The following is a 25072-nucleotide window of genomic DNA, read 5'->3' on the forward strand; positions in this document are numbered from 1 at the left end:
ATCATCAAGGAATGCCCTACTCGACCCCCCAAGAAATCTGAAACAGCATATGCTACCGCAGTTGGTTCTTTTAGTGCTGGTAGTTCTGTCGATACAGCACATTTGACACAAAATGCTCCTGCTCCTGTTCAGTCTGTGACCCCAGAAATGATTCAACAAATGATTATTACTGCATTCTCCTCATTAGGACTCTCAGGTAAATCACCCACTACATCTCCTTGGTACTTTGATTCTGGGGCTTCCCATCACATGACAAACAATGATAAATTCCTCACCAATGTAAGTAAATACCCTGGAAATCTAAAAATTCATACAGCTGATGGCAACTCTTTACCTATCACAGCCACTAGTGATGTTTCTTCTTCTATAACCAATGTCTTTGTCTCTCCTGGTCTTACCACTAATCTTGTTTCAGTCGGTCAGTTAGTTGACAATAATTGTAAAGTAGAATTCTCTAAATCTGGTTGTGTTGTGCAGGATCAGCAGTCAGGGAAGATGATTGCCAGGGGGCCTAAAATAGGACGTCTTTTCCCTCTCCAATTTGCTGAGTCTCCATGTTTCTCTTTGCCCATCATCACTTGTAATTTTACTAATGTTAATTATCGAGCATGGCATAAGCGTCTAGGACACCCAAACTCTAATGTACTTCATGCTTTGCTAAATTCTGGTTTACTTGGGAATAAAAGATCACACACCAAATGTTGTCCAGCCTTTTGATTTGATACATAGTGATGTGTGGGGTATGACGCCCGTTACATCTCATGCTAATTACAAGTACTTTGTCACTTTTATTGATGACTATAGTTGCTTCACATGGATTTATTTTCTACATTCTAAAGATGAAGGGTTCTCTGTTTTCAAGCTTTTTCATGCGCATATTCAGACCCAATTTTCAACTAATATCAAAATTCTTCGCTCTGATAATGGGGGTGAGTATATGTCTCATTTATTTCAAGAATTTTTGCACACCAATGGTATAATTTCTCAAAGATCTTGTCCTTCAACCCCCCAACAAAATGGGGTGGCTGAAAGAAAGAACCGTCACCTTCTCGATGTTGTTCGCACTCTTCTATTAGAGTCATTTGTACCCTCTCGTTTTTGGTGTGAAGCTCTCTCCATTGCTGTCTATCTCATCAACAGATTGCCCTCTCCTTCCTTGAACCATGTCTCCGCTTTCTTTCGATTATTTGGCTATACACCAAATTACTCCCATCTCCGTACCTTCGGTTGTGTGTGCTATGTTCATCTTCCTCCACATGAACGCACAAAACTCACAACCCAAGCTGTGAAATGTGCTTTTCTAGGATATTCTATGCACCAAAAAGGTTTTCTTTGCTATGATCCAAATTTGCGTCGTATAAGGGTTTCTCGAAATGTGATTTTTTTTTTAAATCAGTATTTCTTTTTCGCACATCAGGACGATTTTTCCCCTTCATTTTCTGTTTTGCCAAAGTTTACTAACCCTTCTGCAGATTCTGTACCTTCTAAACCTCTCATAGTCTATCAGCGACGCAAGAATTCAGTACCTCTCAGGCCCCCTCCAGCAACTTCCCTAAATGCTGATCCAGTTCCAGCAACTGCACCTGAACCTCTCAGACACAATACTCGGGTTCATAGACCACCGGATAGGTATGGTTTCACCTATCCATTATCTTTGACAGCCACTTTGTCTTCTATTCATATTCCTTCATCATATAAACAGGCAATGGAGCATGAATGTTGGCGAAAAGCTGTTGAATCAGAACTTCTTGCACTTGAGGAAAACTAGACTTGGGATATTGTTTCATGTCCTCCATTTGTGAAACCCCTTAGTAGTAAATTAGTGTTTTCTATCAAGCTGCGTTCTAATGGATCCATAGATCGTTACAAGGCTCGGTTGGTGGTTCTTGGCAACAAGCAAGAATATGGCCTAGACTACGATGAGACCTTCGCACCGGTAGCCAAAATGACCACTGTTCGAACAATATTAGCTCTTGCTGCATCACAATCATGGTCTTTACATCAAATGGATGTAAAGAACGCTTTCCTACATGGTGATCTCAAGGAGGAAATTTACATGAAACTTCCCTACGTTATGACTACTTCCTCACCTAATGATGTTTGCAAACTAAAATGTTCTTTGTATGGGTTGAAGCAGGCACCGCGAGTATGGTTTGAGAAGTTTCGATCAACTCTTTTCGGTTTTTCATTCACTCAAAGTTAGTATGACTCCTCCTTTTTTTTTCCAACAGACATCTAAGGGCATCGTTGTTCTCCTTGTTTATGTGGACGACATCGTTATCACTGGTTCTGATATGGAGGCAATTTCTAAACTTCAGAATTTGTTGCACTCAACTTTTCACATGAAAGACCTCGGTCAACTCACCTATTTTTTGGGGTTAGAGGTGCATCATCGGACTCAAGGTATCTTCTTGAATCAGCACAAGTATATTCAGGGTTTAATTCAATTAGCTGGACTTATGGACACAAATTCTGTTGACACCCCAACGGAACTTAATGTGAAATATCGACGAGACGAAGGGGAACTACTTCAAGATCCTACTTTATATCGGAAGCTGGTTGGTAGTCTTATCTATCTAACTATCACCGCCCAGACATCTCTTATGCTGTCCACACCGTCAGCAAGTTCATGCAAGCCCCTCGACATCTCCACCTATCCGCAGTCCGCCGCATCATTAGATATATTCTTGGCACTCCTAGCAGCGGTTTATTCTTCCCTACTGGTTCTTCACCCCAACTACAAGCCTACAGTGAAGCAGATTGGGCTGGCTGCCCGGACACGAGAAAATCTACTATGGGATGGTGCATGTTTCTTGGTGATGCCCTTATCTCTTGGAAATGCAAAAAGCAAGACTCAATCTCCAAATCATCCACTGAGGCAGAATATCGGGCCATGTCTGCAGCCTGCTCCGAGATCATTTGGTTGCGTGGTCTCTTAACAGAGCTTGGTTTCTCATAACATCAACCTACTCCCCTACATGCTGACAACACTAGCGCCATCCAAATTGCAGCCAACCCTGTCTACCACGAGCGCACGAAACACATAGAGGTTGACTGCCACTCTATTCGAGAGGCCTATGACCGCCAAGTTATCACCCTCCCGCATATCTCCACTACTCTACATATTGCGGATATCTTCACCAAATCCATGACACGTCAGCGACATAACTTTCTTGTTAGCAAATTGATGCTTGTAGATTTACCAGCATCAATTTGAGGGGGGATGTCAAAGGAATTAGCAGATTCTATGCCTGTACAGCTGTAACAATTATCTTTATGATTGTAAATCTTTTATGTTTTCCTTATTTAGGATATACTAGCTGTAGGCTAATTTAGATAGTTCTGTATATGGTAGTTTAGCTATGTTTAGGGCTAAACATAAGCTTGTATTCATAGTATATAATGGGAATTCTCCTCCAAGAGAAAAACAACTTTTGCTCAAAATTCTCTTAGTTTATCATGGGGATCTTTCAGTTTTCTATTATCGCCTTCAACACATTGAATTGGCTCTTAAGTAAGTAGATCTACTTGATTTACCGGAGCAACTTTGTGATTTTCATTCTCTAACTGATTAAGGTTTATTTATTCATATGTGACCTTTGTATACCTTTGTATTGAGTCTGCTTCGAACTAATGCAGTTTTTATCTACCTACTTTAGCTTTTATTTGTCTTTTATTGGCTCTAGCTCCTGATCATACCACACTATTGGCAGATATGTAAATCATGCCTTATTCCTTTTGCATTTTACTTGTGGACTTTCACATCCAAAAACAGCTGCAACATACATAAATGTGGCTATAATGGAAGAGGGCATGGGAAATGTTCATCTTTCTCTTAGATATTTGTATGAGGCCCTTAAATGCAACCAAAGACTATTAGGAGATGACCATATACAGGTTTTTCTCTCTCTATTTACGCATGTATACACACTCTTTAGACTTATAAATCTTTCTGTAAACTCAGCATTTTTTTGATTTCTTCACGTGACAGACAGCTGCAAGTTATCATGCCATAGCCATAGCTCTTTCTTTGATGGAGGCATATTCACTAAGTGTGCAACATGAGCAAACTACACTGAAGATTCTCCAAGCAAAGCTTGGACTAGAAGATCTGCGTACTCAGGTGACTACATGTAGTCATATTTTAATTGGTTCTGTTGTGCAATTTGGCTAGTTGGCTTTTCTCTTGTCAATCTTTTACAGGTGATATTATGATATAAAACAAATTGTATCGGCGGCCTATTTTGGTGTCAAATATGGATATGACCCATTCATTAATCGTATCGAAATATCAAAATACAGATATGACCTGTTTATTAATAGTGTTGACTTGTTTAGTATTGAATACAAACAAATTAAAAATTAATTTAAAAATAACAAATGTGTCAAAAAAATAAGTTATAAATAAGTTAAAATGACATAAGTATGACATGAATAAGTTTATAACATAATATGAGTATGACATGAGTCGTTAATTTAGTGTTTAGTATATATTTTAGTTTTTTTTTCCAATAATATTAACACATAATAATTGATATTTGTGTTATAAATGTATAATCATGTTGAGATGGACCAAAACATATATGACATGGTTATTTATCATGTCGTGTCAATTCATTTATTGATCGTGTCAATATTTGTCAACAAAAATAGGGGTCATATGTCATATTATGTTGTGTAATCGTGTCATAATCCCTTTTGCCACCTCTAATCTTAACTGTCATGAGAGAATTTCTCAAGTTCCATATTATTGATGGGAAGAGATTTTTTTTATTTTGTTGTTTTTTTTTTCGTTTTACAGGATGCTGCTGCATGGCTGGAGTATTTTGAATCAAAAGCTCTAGAGCAGCAAGAAGCGGCACGGAATGGAACTCCAAAGCCAGATGCGTCCATTGTGAGTAAAGGTCACCTTAGGTATTAATAGGGTATTCCCACATTACTTGTTTCTAAATTGTTGATTATTTCTTGTGGCACCAAGATCTATAATGATCGCTTTTTGCAGTGTATCAGATCTCCTGGATTACATAAGTCCTGGTCAAGATTCTAAAAGAAGCGAAGCACATAGGAAACAACGACGTGCAAAGATAGTACATATTTAGTGCATGTTTGGTATGATTTATCTAATGATCATAAATTTTTATTTAATCCTATAAGCTCTTATCAAAAATTTTTTTGTTGTTTAATTTTTTTTTAGTAGAGCTCTTGAAAATGAAATAAGCTATTTTGCCTCTACTACCAAAACCTCAAATTTTGTGCTTTTGAGAGTAGAGGTTAAAAAGTTTTTTTTTAATATTAAAATATCTAAAATATTCTCTACTTATTTGACAATCTTATTTTATTCTTTTCAAAACATAACTTTAAAAATTTGCTTATTAAAGTAATTTTATAATTTTTAATAAAAGCCCTTATTGACAACCAAACAACACAAATTTTTTGAGTAAAAACTTTACTTATAAAATCTTTACTAGCAAAACTCTACTCAAATAAGATCTATTTGAAAAGCTATGTGAAATGAAGCATTAAGCATGCTGCTGTTCTCTGTTCCTTTTTCCTTGTGATGTCATCTGAATGGATTCTTAAACTAATTGTAGTTAGGATTTGGTATTTTAGGGTACACTCTGCTGGCTGCATATAGTTTTGGATTTGCTGATTACACGAGTAAACTTGTTGTCCATGCAAATGCAACTAACTATTGCAGGATAATAGTTCTACTTTTCTGAGTGAACTCTGAAGGCACCAATTATAAACATCCATTTCTGGCATAGAATCACACTTATCTAACATGCTTATACAGATCGCAGACATGATTGAAACTTTAGAAGGTTCTGATCTATTGATGGCCATAGATTGGGCCAGCTGATAGTTAGTAGCCAATGATGAAGGGTTGCTTGGTCAAGCAGCTAGTTCTTTGGAAATTCAGAGATGATGAGCAGAACGAGTGATGTTTTTGTTTTCCCCCGTAATCTTGAACAGAGTGGGAAGAAACCGTTAATTTGAAGTGCAATGGATGGATATGACAGATCTATCATTTTGGCTAGTAGATGGAGTTCTTCCATTCTACTCTTATTTAATGGTTGTTATTATTGATTCTAGAAAAACATTTTTCGATTTGGCAGTTGGAGTTTTTCCCTTTTTTTTCCCCCATCTTGTAGGCCTTAGAGAACCAAATAATACTCCACATTAGATAGACAGGATTATTGTGTGCTAATTTGAAGTATTACATGGTTGACAATTTAAGACACTAATAAAGTATTTCGCTTTGATTATTTTTTTTGAGAATTCCATGATTCAAAAGGCCGAAGAATTTCGTTAGTTTAACATAATATATATTAGCATAATTTCTCACTGAGTGTTTTTTTCAACATTTCAGGCATGTGCATATCAAATTCCCATTTATGTTCCACTGAATTCTGCCTCATGTTATGATTGTAACTTAAAATGAAATATTTCTATGTGCTCAATTTTTGACATTTTATATGCATACAAGTTAAAAAGCTTTTGTTTATTTTTGTTTATTTATTTATTTTAGGTAATGCAGATTAGGGAAAAGATTCATGGAGCACATCATGATATGATGGTGGAAGATGCACTGCCCCATGATGGATTGAAAAAAAGTATGACTATAGTGGAAAGCAAGACCGAGGAAGTAATGGAAGACAGTGTTCAACCTGAAGAGCCAGAAGAGAATGATAATATTACTAGATATGGACCGGCAATTTCAGGTGAGTTTGTCTATGAAACAAATTCAGATGAGGGGTGGCAAGAAGCCAATCCAAAAGGTAGGTCAGGAAATGCTGCTGTTCGGAAGCTCAGCCGGAGGCGACCTTTTCTTACAAAGCTAAATGTCAATGGTTGTGAACATTCAAATCTTAGAGAAAAGGGCAATAGACGGGAAATTTTATCTCCAGCACGGGAAAAAGCTTCAAGGACCACCACCACTGAGTTAACAGGCATGAAGGATTCAATTAAACTGCAGGCAAAAGCTTCCGTCTCCAAAGTTTATGCAAGTCTACCAAACCTTACTGCCATGACTTCCAAGTCGCTGTCTTACAAAGAAGTAGCTGTGGCACCACCAGGTACGGTTCTAAGGCCATTACCAGAGAAACCTGATGAAGAAATTGAATAAAAAACTGAAACACAGATGTGCGGTAATGCTCCTGAGACATCAAAGGCGGAGTTGAATAACCATTTCTCTCCAGTTGAAGATGTGCCAGTTGATGGTCGTTCTCAAGAAACTCATGGAAGTGCAACTCAATCTGAAACTACTGCTGCAGATACCGAGGAAGTTCCTTCTTCTTCTAATGAGGAAAAGCCCATGGAAACAAATGGGAGTAAGCTTTCTGCTGCAGCTGAACCATTCAACTCCATGACTCATCTGCTGAACTCTGTAGCAGCCACGAGTATTTATGATGCGCGAACTAGTCAAGGTATGCTTGCTGAACCTGCTGTACCTTCGGCTGCTGCTAGAGTTCCTTGTAGGCCAAGGTCGCCTCTCTATTATAGAAATAATTACTCTTACATGATGAAATATGGATTTCCAAAATACCACTCTTCCATTATGGAAAGAAACCTGTTGGGGCCTTCAAGAATCATGAACCCGCATGCACCTGAGTTTGTGCCAGTGAGAGGTTGGCAAATAAATCCTGGATATGCAGATTCAAATGTTTCAAATGAGTCGAACTCTTCAAATGACACAAGTGAGGCAGAAGATGATAAACTTGACAAAATGTCCAGTATCCAAGGCGAAGATAATACCTCAAGAAAGAGCAGTACAGAGGCCGAGAAGTCAGAGCTGGCAAGACAGATACTACTTAGCTTCATTGTAAAGTCAAATTGAGAATTTGAACAAACACAAACATGGATACATAGCTGTTTGGAGAAAAGCCAACGGATACATAATACAGCACGATAAGTTATACACGGCCGAACCGTATGTGCTAGTAAGCACAAACATATTTGAAAAGCCAATAATAGCATGTGTCAATACATCTATCAACGAAATAGAACCACAGTTTGCGCCAGTACGAGTTTATCCAAAGTGCTGCAAATAAACCCAAACTCACCGATGCATAGGATGCTCCAAAACTCCATCTTAATGCCACCATGTCAATCACAGAATCGCTTTCATCTTCTCCTCCTCCTGTAGGTGTCGCTGGTGGTGTCAAAGCACTGCTGCATTTCCTCTTTATCATTGAGCCACAAAGAGCCGAATTACCTTTATAACTGCAGTCATCAAAGGTGGCAAACTGCTCTTTGTCTGGGATTGGGCCGGACAAATTGTTGTATGACACATTGAAGTTTGATAAAAAGTTGAGCTCAGTTAGTTGAGGAGGAATTTGGCTACTTAATTTGTTGCGGGAAAGGTCAAGGCTCTCTATCATTTTTAGATTGGAGAAGCTCTCTGGTATAGCACCTGATAGTAAATTATTGGACAGATTAAGTGCACGAATATTTTGAAGTTGCCCAATTTTCCATGGAATTTCTCCACTGAACTCATTGCCTGACAAATCTAGTCCAGCCATGTAGTTGAGGTTGCTACCGATGAAAAATTCATATCTATTCTTTGTCACAAATTTTGCACCTACTTGTTGATCTTGTCTAAAATGTAGTTCAACTGGCAGTTGCAGCTCAAGAGAGGAATTGTAGTAGGCAACAGGGGAATCAACATTATTTGCATAAAAAAATTCTGACGAATCATCATCAGTCGCTTCTCTCCAGAATGGCACGTTACCCAAACATGAAGGTATCGGCCCATTAAGTCTGTTACGTGAAAGATCCATGATACTTAATTTCCTTAATTGGCACAATTGATTAGGAATACGTCCTTGTAGATAGTTCCCTCTCAAAAGAAGAACATGCAAATTCGAACGCTCATTGATCTGATGAGGAATCCTACCAAAAAGTTTATTGTCCCTCAAATCGAGGGTCAATAATGTAGAGCTTCTAAGCAATGCAATTGGAATTAACCCCTTAATTGCATTGTTTTGCAGATAAATGTGCTTCACGAATGAAAGATTGGAGAGAGATATCAAACTATTTTCGGAGAGGTCTATAAACTCAAGACTTTTAAGATTGTTGAGCTGGACCGGAATATTACCTTGCAAATAGTTTTCTGACATTAAAAGAACCGAAAGGACTGAGAAGTTCCCAATCCAGTGGGGAATATCGCCGGATAACATGTTGTTGGATACATTTAATACTCTTAGCAAAGTGGAGCTCAACAAACCATCTGTCATCTTCCCACTGAAATGATTGTTGTCCAAATATAACGAACCCAAATCAGTCAAGTTCATATAATTGGGAAAAAGTTGGCCATAGAAATTGTTATTTGATAGGTCCAACCAATCTAAGGAGAGGCAACTAGAGACTATAGGTCGAGGTAATTTTCCCGTAAAATTATTTCTAGACAAATCCAAAATAGTTAGCTCTTTCATCTCACCAACTGAATAAGGAATATTACCTTCAAAATTATTTTTTGACATATCCAAATATATCAATTTCTGAAAGATAATACCCAAATTCTCTGGTAGCTTACCAGAGAAATTGTTACTGGAAATATCTAGATGACGAAGCTTATCGTATTTGGCATTGGGAAGTCGTGGAAGAATTCCTGAGAATGAGTTATTCCACAGAAACAGAACTTCTAATCCTGTGTTGTTTTGCAACAACCAAGTTGGAAAATTGCCAACCAATTGATTGTGAGAGAGATCAAGGAATTTTAAGTTGGATTGGTGTAAAAGAAAACTGGGATTGACATTTAAGCGGCAGTGAGGTAATTGGAGAACCTTGAGAGGATATGTGGGGAGCCAGTTTTCGGTTTTCACTTGCAACATATCGTTTTGTGGCGAGAGTAGCAAGACCTCAAGCTTTGAATGATTAGCCAATGAATTTATTGAGAATGTTCCTTGGAAATCGATGAAAGAGAGATCCAAATATTCAAGTGATGTGAGGTTGGCTACTATAGAAGGTAAGTTTCCACTTAACCGATTGGAAGAAATATCAAGAACTTTGAGATGAGTCAAGTTGATAAGACATTGAGGGAGCTGACCCTCAAAGTTATTTGAGCTTAGATCCAACTCAAAAAGATTCTTCAAATTACATATTCCTAAACCTGAAAATAAAAAGCTCAAATTTCATAAAACGAAAACCAATTATAGCGCATTCAATCATAAAACCAATATAAGACTTATAAAACCGACATGAAATTAAATTGTCTAAGTATTTTGGTCAACATAAATAATAATAGAATGATATGAATTTATTTCTCATATAATATGATGTTGATTGCAAAAGCGTTTCAATTAATCTAACAAAAATAATAATAAAAATAAAAAAGCGCTCAATAATTCTTGCTCATCATAATCAATTCAAAAAGCGTTCCAGCAATTCTTGTTGTTTAAAATTATGATTTTCTGCGGAAGAGTTTGTTGACCTCATCTTTTTGTTGGATATTGATTCTCTAATCTCTAAATTTGTTGGATAATGTAGAGAGAAACTCGTAATATTTTAGTTGCCTGGCATTCAACAAGAATTTTTTTTTAAAAAAAAAATTGTTTAATTTAACCAAAAAAACCTTGTTAATTAGACTTAGATTTAATTTTTTTTTATATATTTTTCTATTTAAAAAATTAAAAATGAGTGAGTAGGGGTAGAAACATCATTTTGTAACTAGTTGTGGGGGCAAAAATGTTATTTTGTAACTAATTGTAGGAGTAAGAATGGCGTTTTTTATAGTTAATTGTAGGGTAGAAACGTCATTTTGTAACTAATTTATTATTCTTATTAAAATTAACAACAAAAGTTAACAGAATATTGCACGCTCAAATATTTTTAAAAAATATGTCATCTTCTTAAAATTTGTTAAAATACGTGTCATCCAAAGGTAATTGACCATTTATATTATTATTATTATTATTATTATTCCCAAAAAATCAATTTCCCTCACAATAATCTTTTCTTTTCGTATACATTATACTATTTATGTTTTTATATATTTACTAAATCAAATATGTAGAATTTATCATTTTCTTTGAACAAAAAAATAGCAAGGTCACCTAATTTATTCTTAAAATTAAAATAATCAATATCCATTGCTTAATCTTAAGTTTTATGGAAATTATTCCAATAATAATTCTTTAAAATATTCTTACCAAACACATTTTTCTTTTTCTCATTTTTGAGATTATTTTTGAAAATGATACCGAACACATTTATAAATTTTAAAAATAAATTTAAAAATAGCATTTTTATTTTCATTTTTTGGGGTGAAAACAACGATTAGAAAACAATAATGGGTTCTTGTTTATCATCCTTCAACATAAAAACACAGTGTAAATTGTTTAATTTGGGTTTCTAGAGAATTTTTTATATTACTATTACTCAAATTTTATGCTTCCAAGCTTTTGAATTTATCTAATCCTGCAGGCTGCATCAAGAATTAATGAACATATGATAAAAAAATATTTTTTTATTCAGAACTATAAATATTGAAATAAAAATAAATATCATTGTTGATTTTGTTATTAAAAAGATTCAGAATTAAGAGAGAGTGAAAGAAATGAGCGGGTTATGTCGGAAAATGGTGATAGAGTATGTCAATTACTAAACTTTGTATAGAAAGCAGTGCTTCTAATTCAAATTTGATCTAGTTGGAATTAGGGTGCGTTTGGGATTGAGGTTGGGCAGCTGTAGCTTTTAAGCTACAGCACTAAAGTGTTTGGTAAACACTAACTACTGCAGCTTTTAAATTATGTTGATATGATTTTTTACCTGTATAATGGAAAATCTATTATATCTTTAATAATTTCATCAAAATTATTATTTAAAATTTATATTTACTATATATTACTAATTTTTATTTAATACTTACAGCTTTTTTTCCACAGCAGCTATAGCTTAAAAGCTACAGCACCTCAATCCCAAACGCATCCTTAGTCAATTAGGCATTAGAATCAAAAGAATGAAGAATGGGAACTCAAAATTAGATTTAAAAATTATAATAAAGAGATTCAACTAAGTTGATATACTCAAACAGCAGATTGAAAAATGAAAGGCCATAATGTTACCACCAAAAAAAAAAAAAACTGGGAAATTAATAGGAAGTGATGATTGTTGTGGTATACCTTGAAGTGTAGTTATTCCACAACTACCAAGATGTAATGTTTTCAAGTTTGTCAAATTTGCCAATCCTACATCAATAAAATAAATAAATAAATAAATATTACTTCAAAATTATTGTAGTAAGGCCGTGATCAGTGTGGTTGTTTGGTAATTATCCCAGTAGCTTACCTAGCCTTGTTAAAAAGCCACTTGTTAGATTGAGGTTCCCGCCTAGAAACAACGCTTCCATGTGTCTCAAATTTGCTAATCCTGCTCAGAAAACATTAAATTTTGATCAAGACAATTTACGTATATATTTTAAGAGATTAACGAGCCTAACATGCATTTCTGCTGGCATGAAATGTATATACCTTGCTTGATTCTGGAACCTTCAATGCAATTGTAATAAAGATTCAAAGTGGTAAGTGAAGTTAGCGTATTCAAATATGGTAATATGCTGTCGTCGAAGAAATTGTCACAAAGATTTAAGATCTTCAGCTGCTTCAAGCTCCCATTGCTATCGTAAGCTGCAAATGCATATGAAGTATTAATATTATAATATGCACGAGAAATATATACATATACATGTACCTTTGTTCTCATAGAGGCCTTTAAGCCAATTATCAGATAAGTCGAGGCTCTGCAATTCTTTGAAAGAATGAAACAGTGACATATTCAGAAGGGAAACTCCATAAGAATAAGAGTTATAATCAGAGAAGTTGAACATTCTTGTCCCATTGAGTGAGAGTTGCATCACCCGGCGTGTGGTGGCGTTGCACTTAACTCCCTCCCAATCATCACAACAATCAGACGACATTCCATCATCAACCCATGAAGTAAGAATAGAGCCTTCATATTCCCTATCACTGATTGATATAAAGAAGCTCTTGAGTTCCAACAGAGTAGTCCTCTCTGTTTGCAAGCATGCTTTGTATCCATGCATTTCATTCATCAAAACAATAATCCAAATTAGTGAAATTAACGAGAACTTAACGAAGGAAGTACTTTCCATTGCAAAGCAACTTTTCAATTGGTCAATATAAAATTTGCAAGGAGGAAACTTCAATATTTATACTAAACATTTATCATCGTGGACCTTGCAATTTGATTGGGTGAAGATTACCAACCACCACCTAACGAAAATGAAACATCTCAGAGATATCAAGTAATAAAAATACTTGATTATCTTATTTTTGTTTTAGAGGGTTATTAAAGACAAAACGTTGTCAATACATTATAACATCGCTATCTTGAAGTCTTTGTCTTTAGTGAAGACTTGTAAGCTTGAAATTACATATATATTGCAGCATCGACCCAGGAGAAAAAGAACTTCACTAATACTCCGTGAAAAATAAAATTAAAGTTCACTGACTCTTGAATTAAGCCAACAAACAAGCGAGTGCAAACTATATTTTCTCCAACAGTTTGATGGAGATAGTCGTAACTAATAAAATAAAAGTTGTGTGAAAGAGTGTAAATAATTTATCCGTATATTTGGGTTTACATTGGATTATCAGTTAATCTATTAAATAATATGTTTTGTAAAGAATTTGATTGGATGTTTGATAAGTTTAATTTAGTAGTTTAATTACTCATAAAAGTGTGATGTACTCTAAAATGACAAATACATAAATGTTATTTGAAGCTTTTGTGACCCTTCATGTTCATGCATTTGAATCAAAGCCATTAAAATCAAATATATTGATAAACCTTAATAAGGAAATTAAGTTTTGATTGCTCTCAATCTGCAACTCGACTACTATTACAATCACTTGAAATGACAAAAACAGAAATTTCATATGAACTTGGGACAGATGTACACGGGTTCAATTTAGCTAATTTCCCATATATTTACAACTACGGGGAAAATTAAAGCTGATTGACTTTCAAATTAAGCAACAAACAAGCGGCTGTCCTACTATTTTTCCTCTACCAATTGACGGAGACCGCCGATGCTATAAAACAAAAATTGATTAAGAATTCAGATAAGGAAAATTATCAACTGTCCGTCCTAAGTTTATCATTTATTCATTTTTCGCCTTAAGTTTACAATTCGTATTAGTCATCTACTAAAAAGATAGAATTACACTTATGAAATGACAATACATAAACAAATATAAATGGCAATAGTGGTAATTTTGTATGAATTTTTCTGTTCTTTTGGTGGTTGGTTGATACAAATTAAAAACATAAGAAGAAAAATAAATAAATTCAAACTTTTAGTATTTCTGATAGCAGGTTAAACCAAAGGAGGAGGGCTTTACAATTTCCCTTTAAATAATTTAAGGGTGTGATTGCGTTTCTATTGAACTGTATGCTTGGATTTGCATTGAATTATCAAAAAATCTATGCAAGCATCGAATTGTAATGACTGACGAAGACTTATAAGGCTTGGACCAATGAAGAAAAATGCTTCATTAATGCTCCGTGGAAAACAAGCCAGTTTGGAAGCAGTTGATCGGATAGTCAACAGTTGATTGAGATAGTCAACTAATAAAATAAGCGTCGTTTGGGTTTGAAATAATCAAATAATTTATTGAGAAGAGTTGAATTCCGTTATTTTATTGAGAAGAGATCCATCACTCCCTCGCAATTATCACAGCAATCAGACGACATTCCTTCATCATCGTCAAACCATGAACTAAGAGCTTCGTCATCGTATCCAATATCACTGGCTGATATGAAGAAGCTTTTGATTTCTAACAGAGCAGTCCTCTCAGTTTCCAAGCAAGCTTTGCATCCATGCATTTCATCCAAAACGACAACCCAAAGTAGTGAGGTTAATGAGAACTTAATGAAGGAAGTACTTCCATTGCAAAACAGCTTTTTATTTGGCTAAAGTTAAATGTGAATTAAATATCTTTGACTGGTGATATACATATATTCAGAGATTTGAAGTGCTCAAACCAAAAAAAAAATAAAAAAATAAAAAAATTATTATAAAAAAATTGATGAATAATATAGTTCCAGGAAGTGCTAATGTTTGAGGGAAGTACATCGAGGAGACCAGACGTGATGAGCAGGTGGTTGGTGGCAGGGTTCTGCGAGCAGGTGTATCCTGCAAGAGCCAAATAGCAGGGGAATAGGAGCAGGAGTATTCTGCTTGTCCACGAATATGCCATTCGGGAGGCCGAACTCCTGTCAGAGGCATAAGGTCACTCCTGCTAGGCATGGAGGCGAGGAGACGCAATCAACGACAGTTGGCAGGACGTGCATTCGTATCCGAGAGTTAAGGCACGAGGGTCATCTCCATTCGCCGACAATGGCGGTAATGGGGCGTCCACACCCGAGAGTGGGGAGAATGACGGGCGTGGACTGCGGAAGATCTGGATTCAGAGGAAGCCTATAAAAAGGTAACCAACGAAGGTAAAAGGGTTAGAATTTTGGCTATTTGAACTAAGAAAAGAGAACTCTAAGAACGGAGATTACAGAAAAGCCATAAGATCTGTGGCAAGCGTTCCCAGAACCTTCACATCTGACTTGAGCGTCGGAGGGTTTACGCCGGGAAAACAACCGGCGTGCTCTGACTCGTTTCTGTGAACGCAGGGATACTTGGAGAAGAAAGCATACGAGGAGAGATCCTGATCGAGGTGAGGTTGATCGAGCAGATATCCTGGTCGTAGGACGAGCATAACCAGAATCTCGCATCAACATTTTGGCGCCGTCTGTGGGGAGCTGAGCAAAAAACTTCTGTTGATAGCAAGAAGAGGAGTGAAGCAAGTGAAAAGTAATGGAGACAGGAGGAAGTAGTGCACAAGGGGGTGATATGAGGCTGAACGATTCCGTGACGCTGAGGGAGATAGCCAGCGAAGCCAGGGAAAAAGCCATGTTCGACCGGATGGGACGGATGGAAAAACAGATGGAGACCCTGACAACCATCCTGCATGAGTTGCGGAGTGAACGAAGGGTAACCCAGAAGGAAATGGTGAGAGGTGGTGGAGTGGCACCAGGTCCCGATGGTACAAGGAGAAGTCAAACCGCCGAGAGACTTGGTGGTGAGAGAGGTAACATACCTTTGCGGGGAGAATTCCATAGAGACGAAGAGCAATCCCCGGCAAGACAGATTTTTTACGAGGACGATGGGGTGGCGAATGCAGAAGAAACAGAGTTGAGGCAACACTTGCATGATGTAGAGCAAGAGAGGGATCAAGTTGCAGCACGTGACCCTGGTCGTGCAGTGCAGCTGGAGGAGGAAGTGCGCAGACTAGCGCAGATAATTGACGATATGCAAGGAAGGAGCAGAGCTCCTGGTTGGAGGATAATGCTGGACGGAGAATCACCGCTCGCAGCAGATATCATGAGGGCAGTTATTCCGAGAGATTTCCGTCTCCCGGACCTTAGATATTCGGGACGAACTGATCCGCTGGTGCACATAGATCGCTTCAATGACATAACGGGGGTACAAGGATTATCTCAGCCCCAAAGGTGCAGGGTGTTCCCACTATCCCTGGAGGGACGTGCACGCGAGTGGTACAAGAAACTTCCTCGGGGCAGCATTAAAACCTTCGAGCAGATGTGCCAGGAATTCGCAGAGCAGTTTAGTGGGGCAATGGCACCAGAAGATGACATGATGGAGCTGAAAAGCATGAAACAGGGGGAGCAAGAAACCTTTCGGGAATTCATCAAGAGGTTTCATCGTGCTGTCCTCGACTTGGGAGCCTTCAACCACCCTCAGGCATTAAGGGGATTGAAAGAAGGAGTGAAGATAGGAAGGCTGTGGTACAACTTGAGAAGCCCAGCTATCCAGACGTATGCGGCCGCATACGAGCAGGCTAAGAGAGATATTGAGATTGAAGAGGAGAAGGCAGCACGAATTAAGATAGACCAGTTAGAAGGGTTGGGGAGGAAAGAGAAGAAAGCATTACCGGGGAATGGGCCGATCAGGAGGAGGAACCACCAGGCCTCGGATAGTGGAGCAGGAGGCCGGGTAATTGCTTACCAGCCTCATCAGAGGCCACCACAGTATCAGCGCAGCAGGGCGCAGCCTCCTCGCTCCCCAGCTAGGGAGCCTTGGAGAGGGCATGGTTCATCATATGGTGGTCATCAACACTCCCACGGTGGCAGAGGGAGCAGACCAGAGGTACTGCCACCGCACCCAACTCAGAACGGAGCAAACAGAGAAAGAGCAGTGAACCTGATTGACCAGAACCGGGACTATGGGCGGTACACTTCATTGAAGATGTCCCTGGCCGAGGTGTACGAGGCCATAAAGGATCGAGGGTTGCTATACCTCCCGGCTCCAATAACTAAGCTACCCAGCAGGAGGGACAGGGGACGCTATTGTAAGTTCCATGGCACTCATGGCCACACCACAGCAGATTGTAGAGATCTTAAGACCCAGGTTGAAGATTTGGTGAGAAATCGGTATCTGGACGAGTTTATAGATGGGACCATCCCAATGGTAGCCTCAACAAGTGAAGGGGAGCAGAGTGACAGGAACTTGAGACGCGAGCAGCCCGCAGTGAGGGTTATAGCGGGGGGTCCGACATTGGCCGGAGACTCCAATAGGTCAAGGAAGAATTATGCTAGATACGCCATGACCAGCAAAGAGGTATTCTTCAACACCCCAGCAGCCAAACATGCAAGAGTCAGGCAAGTGCCAATCATGTGGACAGATGAGGATGAAGAAGGGATCCTATACCCCCACGAGGATGCTTTGGTCATCAAGGCCACTGTCGCTAGCAAGAAGTTTGACAGGATACTGGCTGACACAGGGAGTTCAGTTGATGTGTTGTTTAAGTCAACCCTGGAGGAGATGGGAATAGCAGACCTGAAGTTGGATTACACCAATACCTCCTTGAAGGGGTTTGGAGGAGGAAGGCTGGTCCCTCTGGGCGTGGTCGAGCTGCCTATCACGATTGGGAGCTCCCCGACAGAAAGGACAATGATACTGGACTTTGTGGTAGTGGATGAGGAAGGTCCTTACCAGGTAATCCTAGGTCGGCCATTTCTGAGGATGAGCAAAGCGGTGCTGTCCAACCATTATCTGGCTCTGAAGTACCGGGTGAATGGGGTAGTTGGAGTGGTACGAGGAGACCAGAGGATCGCAAGAAGCTGCTACTCCTCGGCGGCAAGGGAAACAATGCAGATAACATCCCTCGATACCCGAGTGGAAAACAAGAATGGCAGACAAGAACCTGTAGAGGATCTGGAAATAGTAAGCCTGGGACCAGAGAATCCAGGAAAGACGATCAGAATCAGGTCGAGACTTAAGGGAGAGCAAAAGCGGGAGTTGGTGAAATGCTTACAGACTCATGCAGATGTGTTTGCTTGGACACATGAAGACATGCCAGGGATTGACCCGGAGGTGGCATGTCATAAGCTGGCAGTAAAGAAAGGTGCTCAGGTAGTAAGGCAAAAGAGGAGGTGCTTCAACCAGGAGAGGTATGAGGTTATAAATGGCGAGGTGGAGAAGCTCTTGAGAGCAGGGTTCATTCGGGAAGTCAATTACCCTGAATGGATATCGAATGTGGTGTTGGTAAGGAAGGCAAATGGCAAATGGAGGATGTGTGTGGATTTCACGGACCTTAATAAGGCGTGCCCAAAAGACAGTTTCCCTTTACCGAAGATCGATCAGCTAGTAGATTCAACGGCTGGACATGGTCTGCTTAGCTTCATGGACGCGTTCTCGGGATACAACCAGATTCCCATGTACGAGCAGGATGAGGAGAGTACGGCTTTCATCACTAACCAGGGTTTGTTCTGTTACAGGGTAATGCCATTTGGTCTAAAAAATGCTGGGGCCACCTATCAGAGGCTGGTGAACAAAGTCTTTAAGCCGTTGATTGGGAAAACTATGGAGGTGTAAGTGGATGACATGATCACCAAGTCCAAAATCCCGAAGGAACACGTCAGACACCTCGAGGAGACATTCGAGCTTTTGAGGTAGTATAAGATGAAGCTCAACCCGGAGAAGTGTGCCTTTGGGGTCGAGTCAGGGAAATTCCTTGGATTCATGGTGAGCCATAGGGGGATTGAAGCAAATCCCGAGAAAATCCAGGCAATTGTGCAGATGAGGTCTCCCCGTAACCTGAAGGAGATGCAGAGCCTCACGGGTAGGTTGGCGGCGTTGAGCAGATTCATATGCAGGGCTACAGATAAGTGTCAGCCATTTTTTCAAGTGATAAGGAGGGGAAAGAAAACAGAATGGACACCAGAATGCGAGGAAGCCTTTCAGAACTTGAAGCAATACTTGCAGCAAGCTCCACTGCTGTCCACACCGAGGGATGGGGACAAGTTATATCTGTATTTGGCGGTATCGGATCGGACCGCCAGTTCCGTTCTAGTGAGGGAGGAAGAAGGAGTTCAGTATCCGATATATTACACCAGCAAGGCCCTGCTCGATGCTGAGACCAGATACCCACCGTTGGAGAAATGGGCACTTGCCCTTGTGGTTGCTGCTCGGAAGTTGAGGCCATATTTTCAAGCATTCCTAGTCTCGGTAATAACAAACCAGCCGTTGCGTCAAACTCTGCACAAGCCAGATGCTTCAGGTCGGCTCGTCAAGTGGGCTATAGAGCTGAGCGAGTTCGACATAGACTACAAACCCCGAGCAGCGATAAAGGCTCAGGCAATGGCCGATTTCGTAGCAGAATTTACAGAGCCTGAAGTATGTTTAGACCAACGAGATGTAGTTGCAGACAGTGGCGAAGCTCAAGTATGGCAAATGTCTGTAGATGGGTCATCAGGGGAGCAGGGATCAGGAGCAGGGATTGTATTGGAAGGCCCGGAGGGGGAGGAGATCTCTTATGCTGTAAAGTTAGAGTTCGCAGCAACGAATAACCAGGCAGAGTATGAAGCCTTGATAGCAGGGTTGGAACTGGCTAAGGCCGTGAGAGCAGATAGAGTGAAAATCAGAACTGATTCCCAGCTGGTTGCGAATCATGTCAGTGAAAGATTCCAACCGAGAGAGGAAAAGATGGAGCAGTACCTGAAGATAGTCAGGCAGATGATGGGAAAATTCGAAGCGGTGGAGGTGGTACAAATCCCTAGGGAGCAGAATAGTCGAGCAGATATTTTGGCCAGGATGGCAGCGGTAGCAGATCCAAAGATGCCAAAGTCGGTCCCTCTGGAGGTGAAGTCCATCCCAAGCATCGAGCAGAATTTGGAGGTGCTGCGAATAGAACAAAAATGCTCGTGGATGGAGCCGATAGTTTCATACCTTAGAGATGGGGTACTACCACCAGATAAGCTGCGAGCTCGGAAGATTAGAGCCCAGGCCTCGAGATACACGATGATTGATGGGATACTGTATCGGCGAGGATATACACTGCCGTTCCTTCGATGTTTGGACGAGGACGACGCGGATTATGTACTGAGAGAAGTACATGAAGGAATTTGCGGGAACCATTCTGGTGGGAGATCCCTGGCCCATAAGGTTTGAAGGTAGGGATATTTCTGGCCGACAATGCACCAGGATGCACAGGAGAAGACCAGGAGCTGTGTAAGCTGCCAGAGTTTTGCAAATTTCCCCAGCCAACCACCAGAGAAGCTCACTTCTATGGTCTCCCCTTGGCCATTTGCTCAATGGGGAATTGATCTGATTGGTCCACTGCCAAAGGGACGAGGAGCAGCAACGCATGCCATAATTGCTATAGATTACTTCACAAAGTGGATAGAGGTCGAAGCCCTTAGCAGAATCATAGAGAAGAAAACGACAGACTTTGTGTGGAGAAACCTGGTCTGTCGATACGGGATCCCATATGCCCTAATAACGGATAATGGCAGGCAGTTCGATAATCACAGCTTCAGGGATTTCTGCCAAAACCTCGGGATAGAGCTGAAGTATTGCTCGCCTGCTCACCCGCAATCGAATGGACAAGTAGAAGCAGCCAACAAGACCATCAAGAGGCTTTTGAAAACCAGGCTTGGAGCAAAAAAGGGTGCATGGGTTGATGAGCTGTCAGGTGTGCTATGGGCATACAGAACAACCCACAAAACAGCAACTGGGGAGACACCGTTCGCCTTGGCTTTTGGACATGAAGCGGTCGTGCCAGCTGAGATAGGAACGACCACACATCGGACAGACCATTTTAATGAGCAGGAGAACGACGAGCAGATATGTTTGAATCTTGACCTGCTAACGGAAAAGAGGGAGCAAGCAGCCGAGCGATCAGTCATATACCAGCAGAGGGTTGCCCGGTATTATAACCAGAAGGTGAACATACGACAGTTCAAGGTCGGAGATTGGGTGTTAAGGAGAGTGAATCATAACACCAAAGACTCGACTCAAGGAGTGCTCGGTCCGAATTGGGAAGGGCCATATAGAGTCAAGCAGCTAGTTGGTCCGGGAGCTTACAAGCTGGTTCGCATGGATGGCCACGAGGTGAAGCGCCAATGGAACGCAGCACATCTCAGGAAATATTTCTAGTAAGAGTCATTAATATTTTCAAGTTCTTTCTGTTCGTATTTGCCGTTATTTATTTTATGACCAAGCAATTTCATGTAAGTTGAATATTCCAATTAATGGAACGTCGAGGAATTTCAGTCACTTGCAACCGACAAAATTTCTAAGGCATGCAAAGGCTCTTCAAGTCTCAAAGCCTGTTTATGGCGAGACAGAAGCCAAGCGTGCCAGGGTCTGCTCGACCACGCGAAGGCGAGCAGAATCCCCAAGCATCGAAAAAATTTCTAAGGCATGTAAAGGCTCGTCAAGTCTCAAAGCCTGTTTATGGCGAGACAGAAGCCAAGCGTGCCAGGGTCTGCTCGACCACGCAAAGGCGAGCAGAATCCCCAAGCATCGAAAAAAAAAAATTTTTTTTAAGGCACGCAAAGGCTCGTAAAGTCTCAAAGTCTGTTTACGGCGAGACAGAAGCCAAGTGTACCAGGGTCTGCTCGACCGCGCGAAGGCGAGCAGAATCTCAAGCATCGAAGAATTTTCCAAGGTATGTGGCAAAACCACATGCCAAGACGAGCAGATTCTCAAACGGAAAATAAGTCATGATTACAACACAAGAAAGTAATCAAAAACATCTTTGTTAATTGTTAGTAATTAATAGAAGAGATAATCGTCACAAAAATTGTTCATTACAGTACAAGATATATATTAAGAAGATGGTGGATCAGTAAGCCGAGCATCATCGGTTGGCTGGACCTCCTCAGGTGCAGGGGGGGTATCACCAGTAGCATCCAGGGGGGTGCTCGCCTCGCCAACGGCAGCAGGGACTGCACGAGGAGGAGAGTTCTCCTCCTCAATCACGATCGGCTCTACCCCTTCAGCATCTTCCTTGGCCGCTTCCTCATCCATATGTTGAGCAACACCAGCTGCAAGGTCATCCATCTTCAGATCAGGGTGTTGCTTCCCGAGGACGGCCATGATGCAACGATAAGAATGCCGAAGTCCCTGGTCGTACTGATTGTCGGCCTCCTTCTCCAAGTTCTCGACCTGAGCTCGGTGGGAGTCGCGGAGAGATTCGAGCTGGGCCTCATACGTAGCCTTCTGCCTTTCCAGATCCTCCTTGACCTTCGTAAGCTCCTCCTCGAGGGTAATGGCCTTTGCTTGAGCAAGTGATTCTTGCTCTATCAGCTTCAGATTCTCGAGATTCAACTCCCTTGCTTTCTTCTCGGCCACGTCAGCTCTGGTCGTCGCCGATTGAATATCTTCCTTCATCTTCCGGTCGTAGCGGCTAACCTTAGCCTTGAAATAGGTAGTCATGCAACTGAGGTGGAAAGCGCTATACTGCATGGCCCCCACCAGCTCACCCAAGGTGCAGCCGTCAAAGTCCTCCAGGTCCTTTTTGCTCACGAGTTTAGATAACTCATTGAGGTAGGGGACCAAGTGTTCTGCTCGGCTGTCAGGTAAACGAGATCGAGGCCCGACAGGAGGAGAAGAGGAAGCAGGATCCGTGGCTGCTCCACTAGTCTCCCCAATTTGGGCAGGAGCAGGAGGTAAAGTCTTCAAGGGAGAGACTTGCTGCACGATGTTGGCCCGCTTTGCAGAAGGGGCGTCCTTGTTCTGGTCCTTCTTCGTGGTTTGAGGTCGAGAACGTTTCCTGTTCAGAGCCCCAATCACAGCGTCCTCCATCTTATGGCCAGGTAGTATCAAGCGAGACTCGAGCAAGTTGTAAGTAGTTAACAGCTCTCGGCTCGGGCAGGAATTGACTAGCACAGCCTCAACCTGTTTGAGCTGACCAGGTTGGAGCGGGAAATGAACACCCCAGGAAACTACAACACAAACGAGCAGATTGGAAATGGACACTTGGTTAGAGACAAGCCAATAAAGCAAGAACAATTATGGATACAAGACATCTAAAGCGAGCAGGCAACCTGGGACCGTGAAACGGGGGGGGACCCGATAATCCTTCCCGTCCATTTGTGCAACCTGACCCCAAGGACCCCCAGCAAAAAAGAACTTTCTCTTCCAATTCCCTCCACCACCAGTAGGGAGGTCGGTTATAGGTTTCCTAGTCTTGGTACTAGATTAGAAATAGTACCAGCCGGCATCTTTGGGGCTGCTCTTTAGCTGGTACAGATGCTTCACCTCATCAATTGTGGGCTCGCTTTGGCAACATCTGTCCCACAATATGAACAGACCAGAGAGTACTCTCCATCCGTTTGGGTTCAACTGACCAGGAGATAGATTCAGCCCGTTAAGTATTCGGGCAAAGTAAGGTTGCAAGGGACACCTCAGCCCATACTTAAAGCTATCCAGATACAGGGTAACGTATCCCCTAGGAGGCCGGCTAGGAGCATCCTTCTTTCCTGGGATCTTAAGAGGTATTTCACTAGGAATACTATACCTAAGCCGGAGGTCATCGAGCTCATCAAACGTGGTCGTGCACGTCATATAATCAATAGCGTAATCCCGCGATAGGGCTCTACCTCCTATTGTACTCCTCTCTTCTGGTCGCGACGCTCCTGATGGGGACACCTCACCAGAATCATCTCCTCGACCCTCACTCAAGGTGTTCTCCGACCTAGAAGATCCCTCTTCATCGCTATTTCCGCTCGAGGAGGTTGTTTGGGGAGACATCCTCCTAGCGCTAGGACCAACACTGGATCTAATGGGCTCTAAGGGGATCCCGGGGTCAAAAGCAGGGTCGGTGAGCAAACTAGGCAGGAAGTCCAACTCATCGTCGTCAACCTCAATGACCTTCTCTTTACCTTTCGACATTCCCTAAGCGCTAACCACAACACCACCACCAACTACTACCCGAACAAAAGAGAAGAGAAATTATCTACAACTATCCGAAACCAAGGAGATAGAAGAAGTACCTGAAGTAATGTTTCAGTCGGTGAAAGACAGAGATGGAGGCCTTTATGCCGGAACTTCTTTGCCGGAGAGACAGAGACGGAGACGGAGTGGATGATGAGTTTTCTGTACGAAAGGATTTGGGTTTCATAAAAGGGATGGACTTTTAGGTTGCCAGCATTTAACAGTACCAAATCCCAAGGGCCTCGTAACCGTTGGTTTAAAATTCAAATAAAGGGGCAGATTTCTGCCACATCACCTCGTCCGCAATTAAATGTGACATGACTCCTGGCAGCCTTTTCCAGCCCCACGCGAACGAGAACCGTTGAGTTTCTACTGTTGGTCCATTACATTACCCAACACCTGAAACTGGGGGACCTGTGTTTGAGGGAAGTACATCGAGGAGACCAGACGTGATGAGCAGGTGGTTGGTGGCAGGGTTCTGCGAGCAGGTGTATCCTGCAAGAGCCAAGTAGCAGGGGAATAGGAGCAGGAGTATTCTGCTTGTCCACGAATATGCCATTCGGGAGGCCGAACTCCTGTCAGAGGCATAAGGTCACTCCTGCTAGGCATGGAGGCGAGGAGACGCAATCAACGACAGTTGGCAGGACGTGCATTCGTATCCGAGAGTTAAGGCACGAGGGTCATCTCCATTCGCCGACAATGGCGGTAATGGGGCGTCCACACCCGAGAGTGGGGAGAATGACGGGCGTGGACTGCGGAAGATCTGGATTCAGAGGAAGCCTATAAAAAGGTAACCAACGAAGGTAAAAGGGTTAGAAT

The 25072-nt window shown here is 41.2% G+C and overlaps 1 protein-coding gene across 21 annotated transcripts in view; it reads right to left on the bottom strand.

The window, feature by feature from the left end:
* The window catches only part of LOC107178904 (receptor-like protein 14), a 132503-nt gene that overhangs the window by 86340 nt on the left and 21091 nt on the right, over window positions 1-25072 (bottom strand). Inside the window, exons 1-4 of one of the 21 annotated variants that reach the window (XM_052444097.1) lie at window positions 12691-13122; window positions 12471-12626; window positions 12289-12369; window positions 12123-12188 (exon numbers count right to left, since the gene is read on the bottom strand). The exons of the other annotated variants lie outside the window; for them this stretch is intronic. Coding sequence (XP_052300057.1) covers window positions 12123-12188; window positions 12289-12369; window positions 12471-12626; window positions 12691-13111 — 724 coding nt within the window. The 5' untranslated portion in view covers window positions 13112-13122. Of the gene's footprint in view, window positions 1-12122; window positions 12189-12288; window positions 12370-12470; window positions 12627-12690; window positions 13123-25072 lie in introns of those variants that run through there. 21 annotated transcript variants of the gene reach the window in all.

The sequence above is a fragment of the Citrus sinensis genome, chromosome 7 (genome assembly GCF_022201045.2).
Source record: "Citrus sinensis cultivar Valencia sweet orange chromosome 7, DVS_A1.0, whole genome shotgun sequence".
In the NCBI taxonomy this organism is placed as follows: Eukaryota; Viridiplantae; Streptophyta; class Magnoliopsida; order Sapindales; family Rutaceae; genus Citrus; species Citrus sinensis.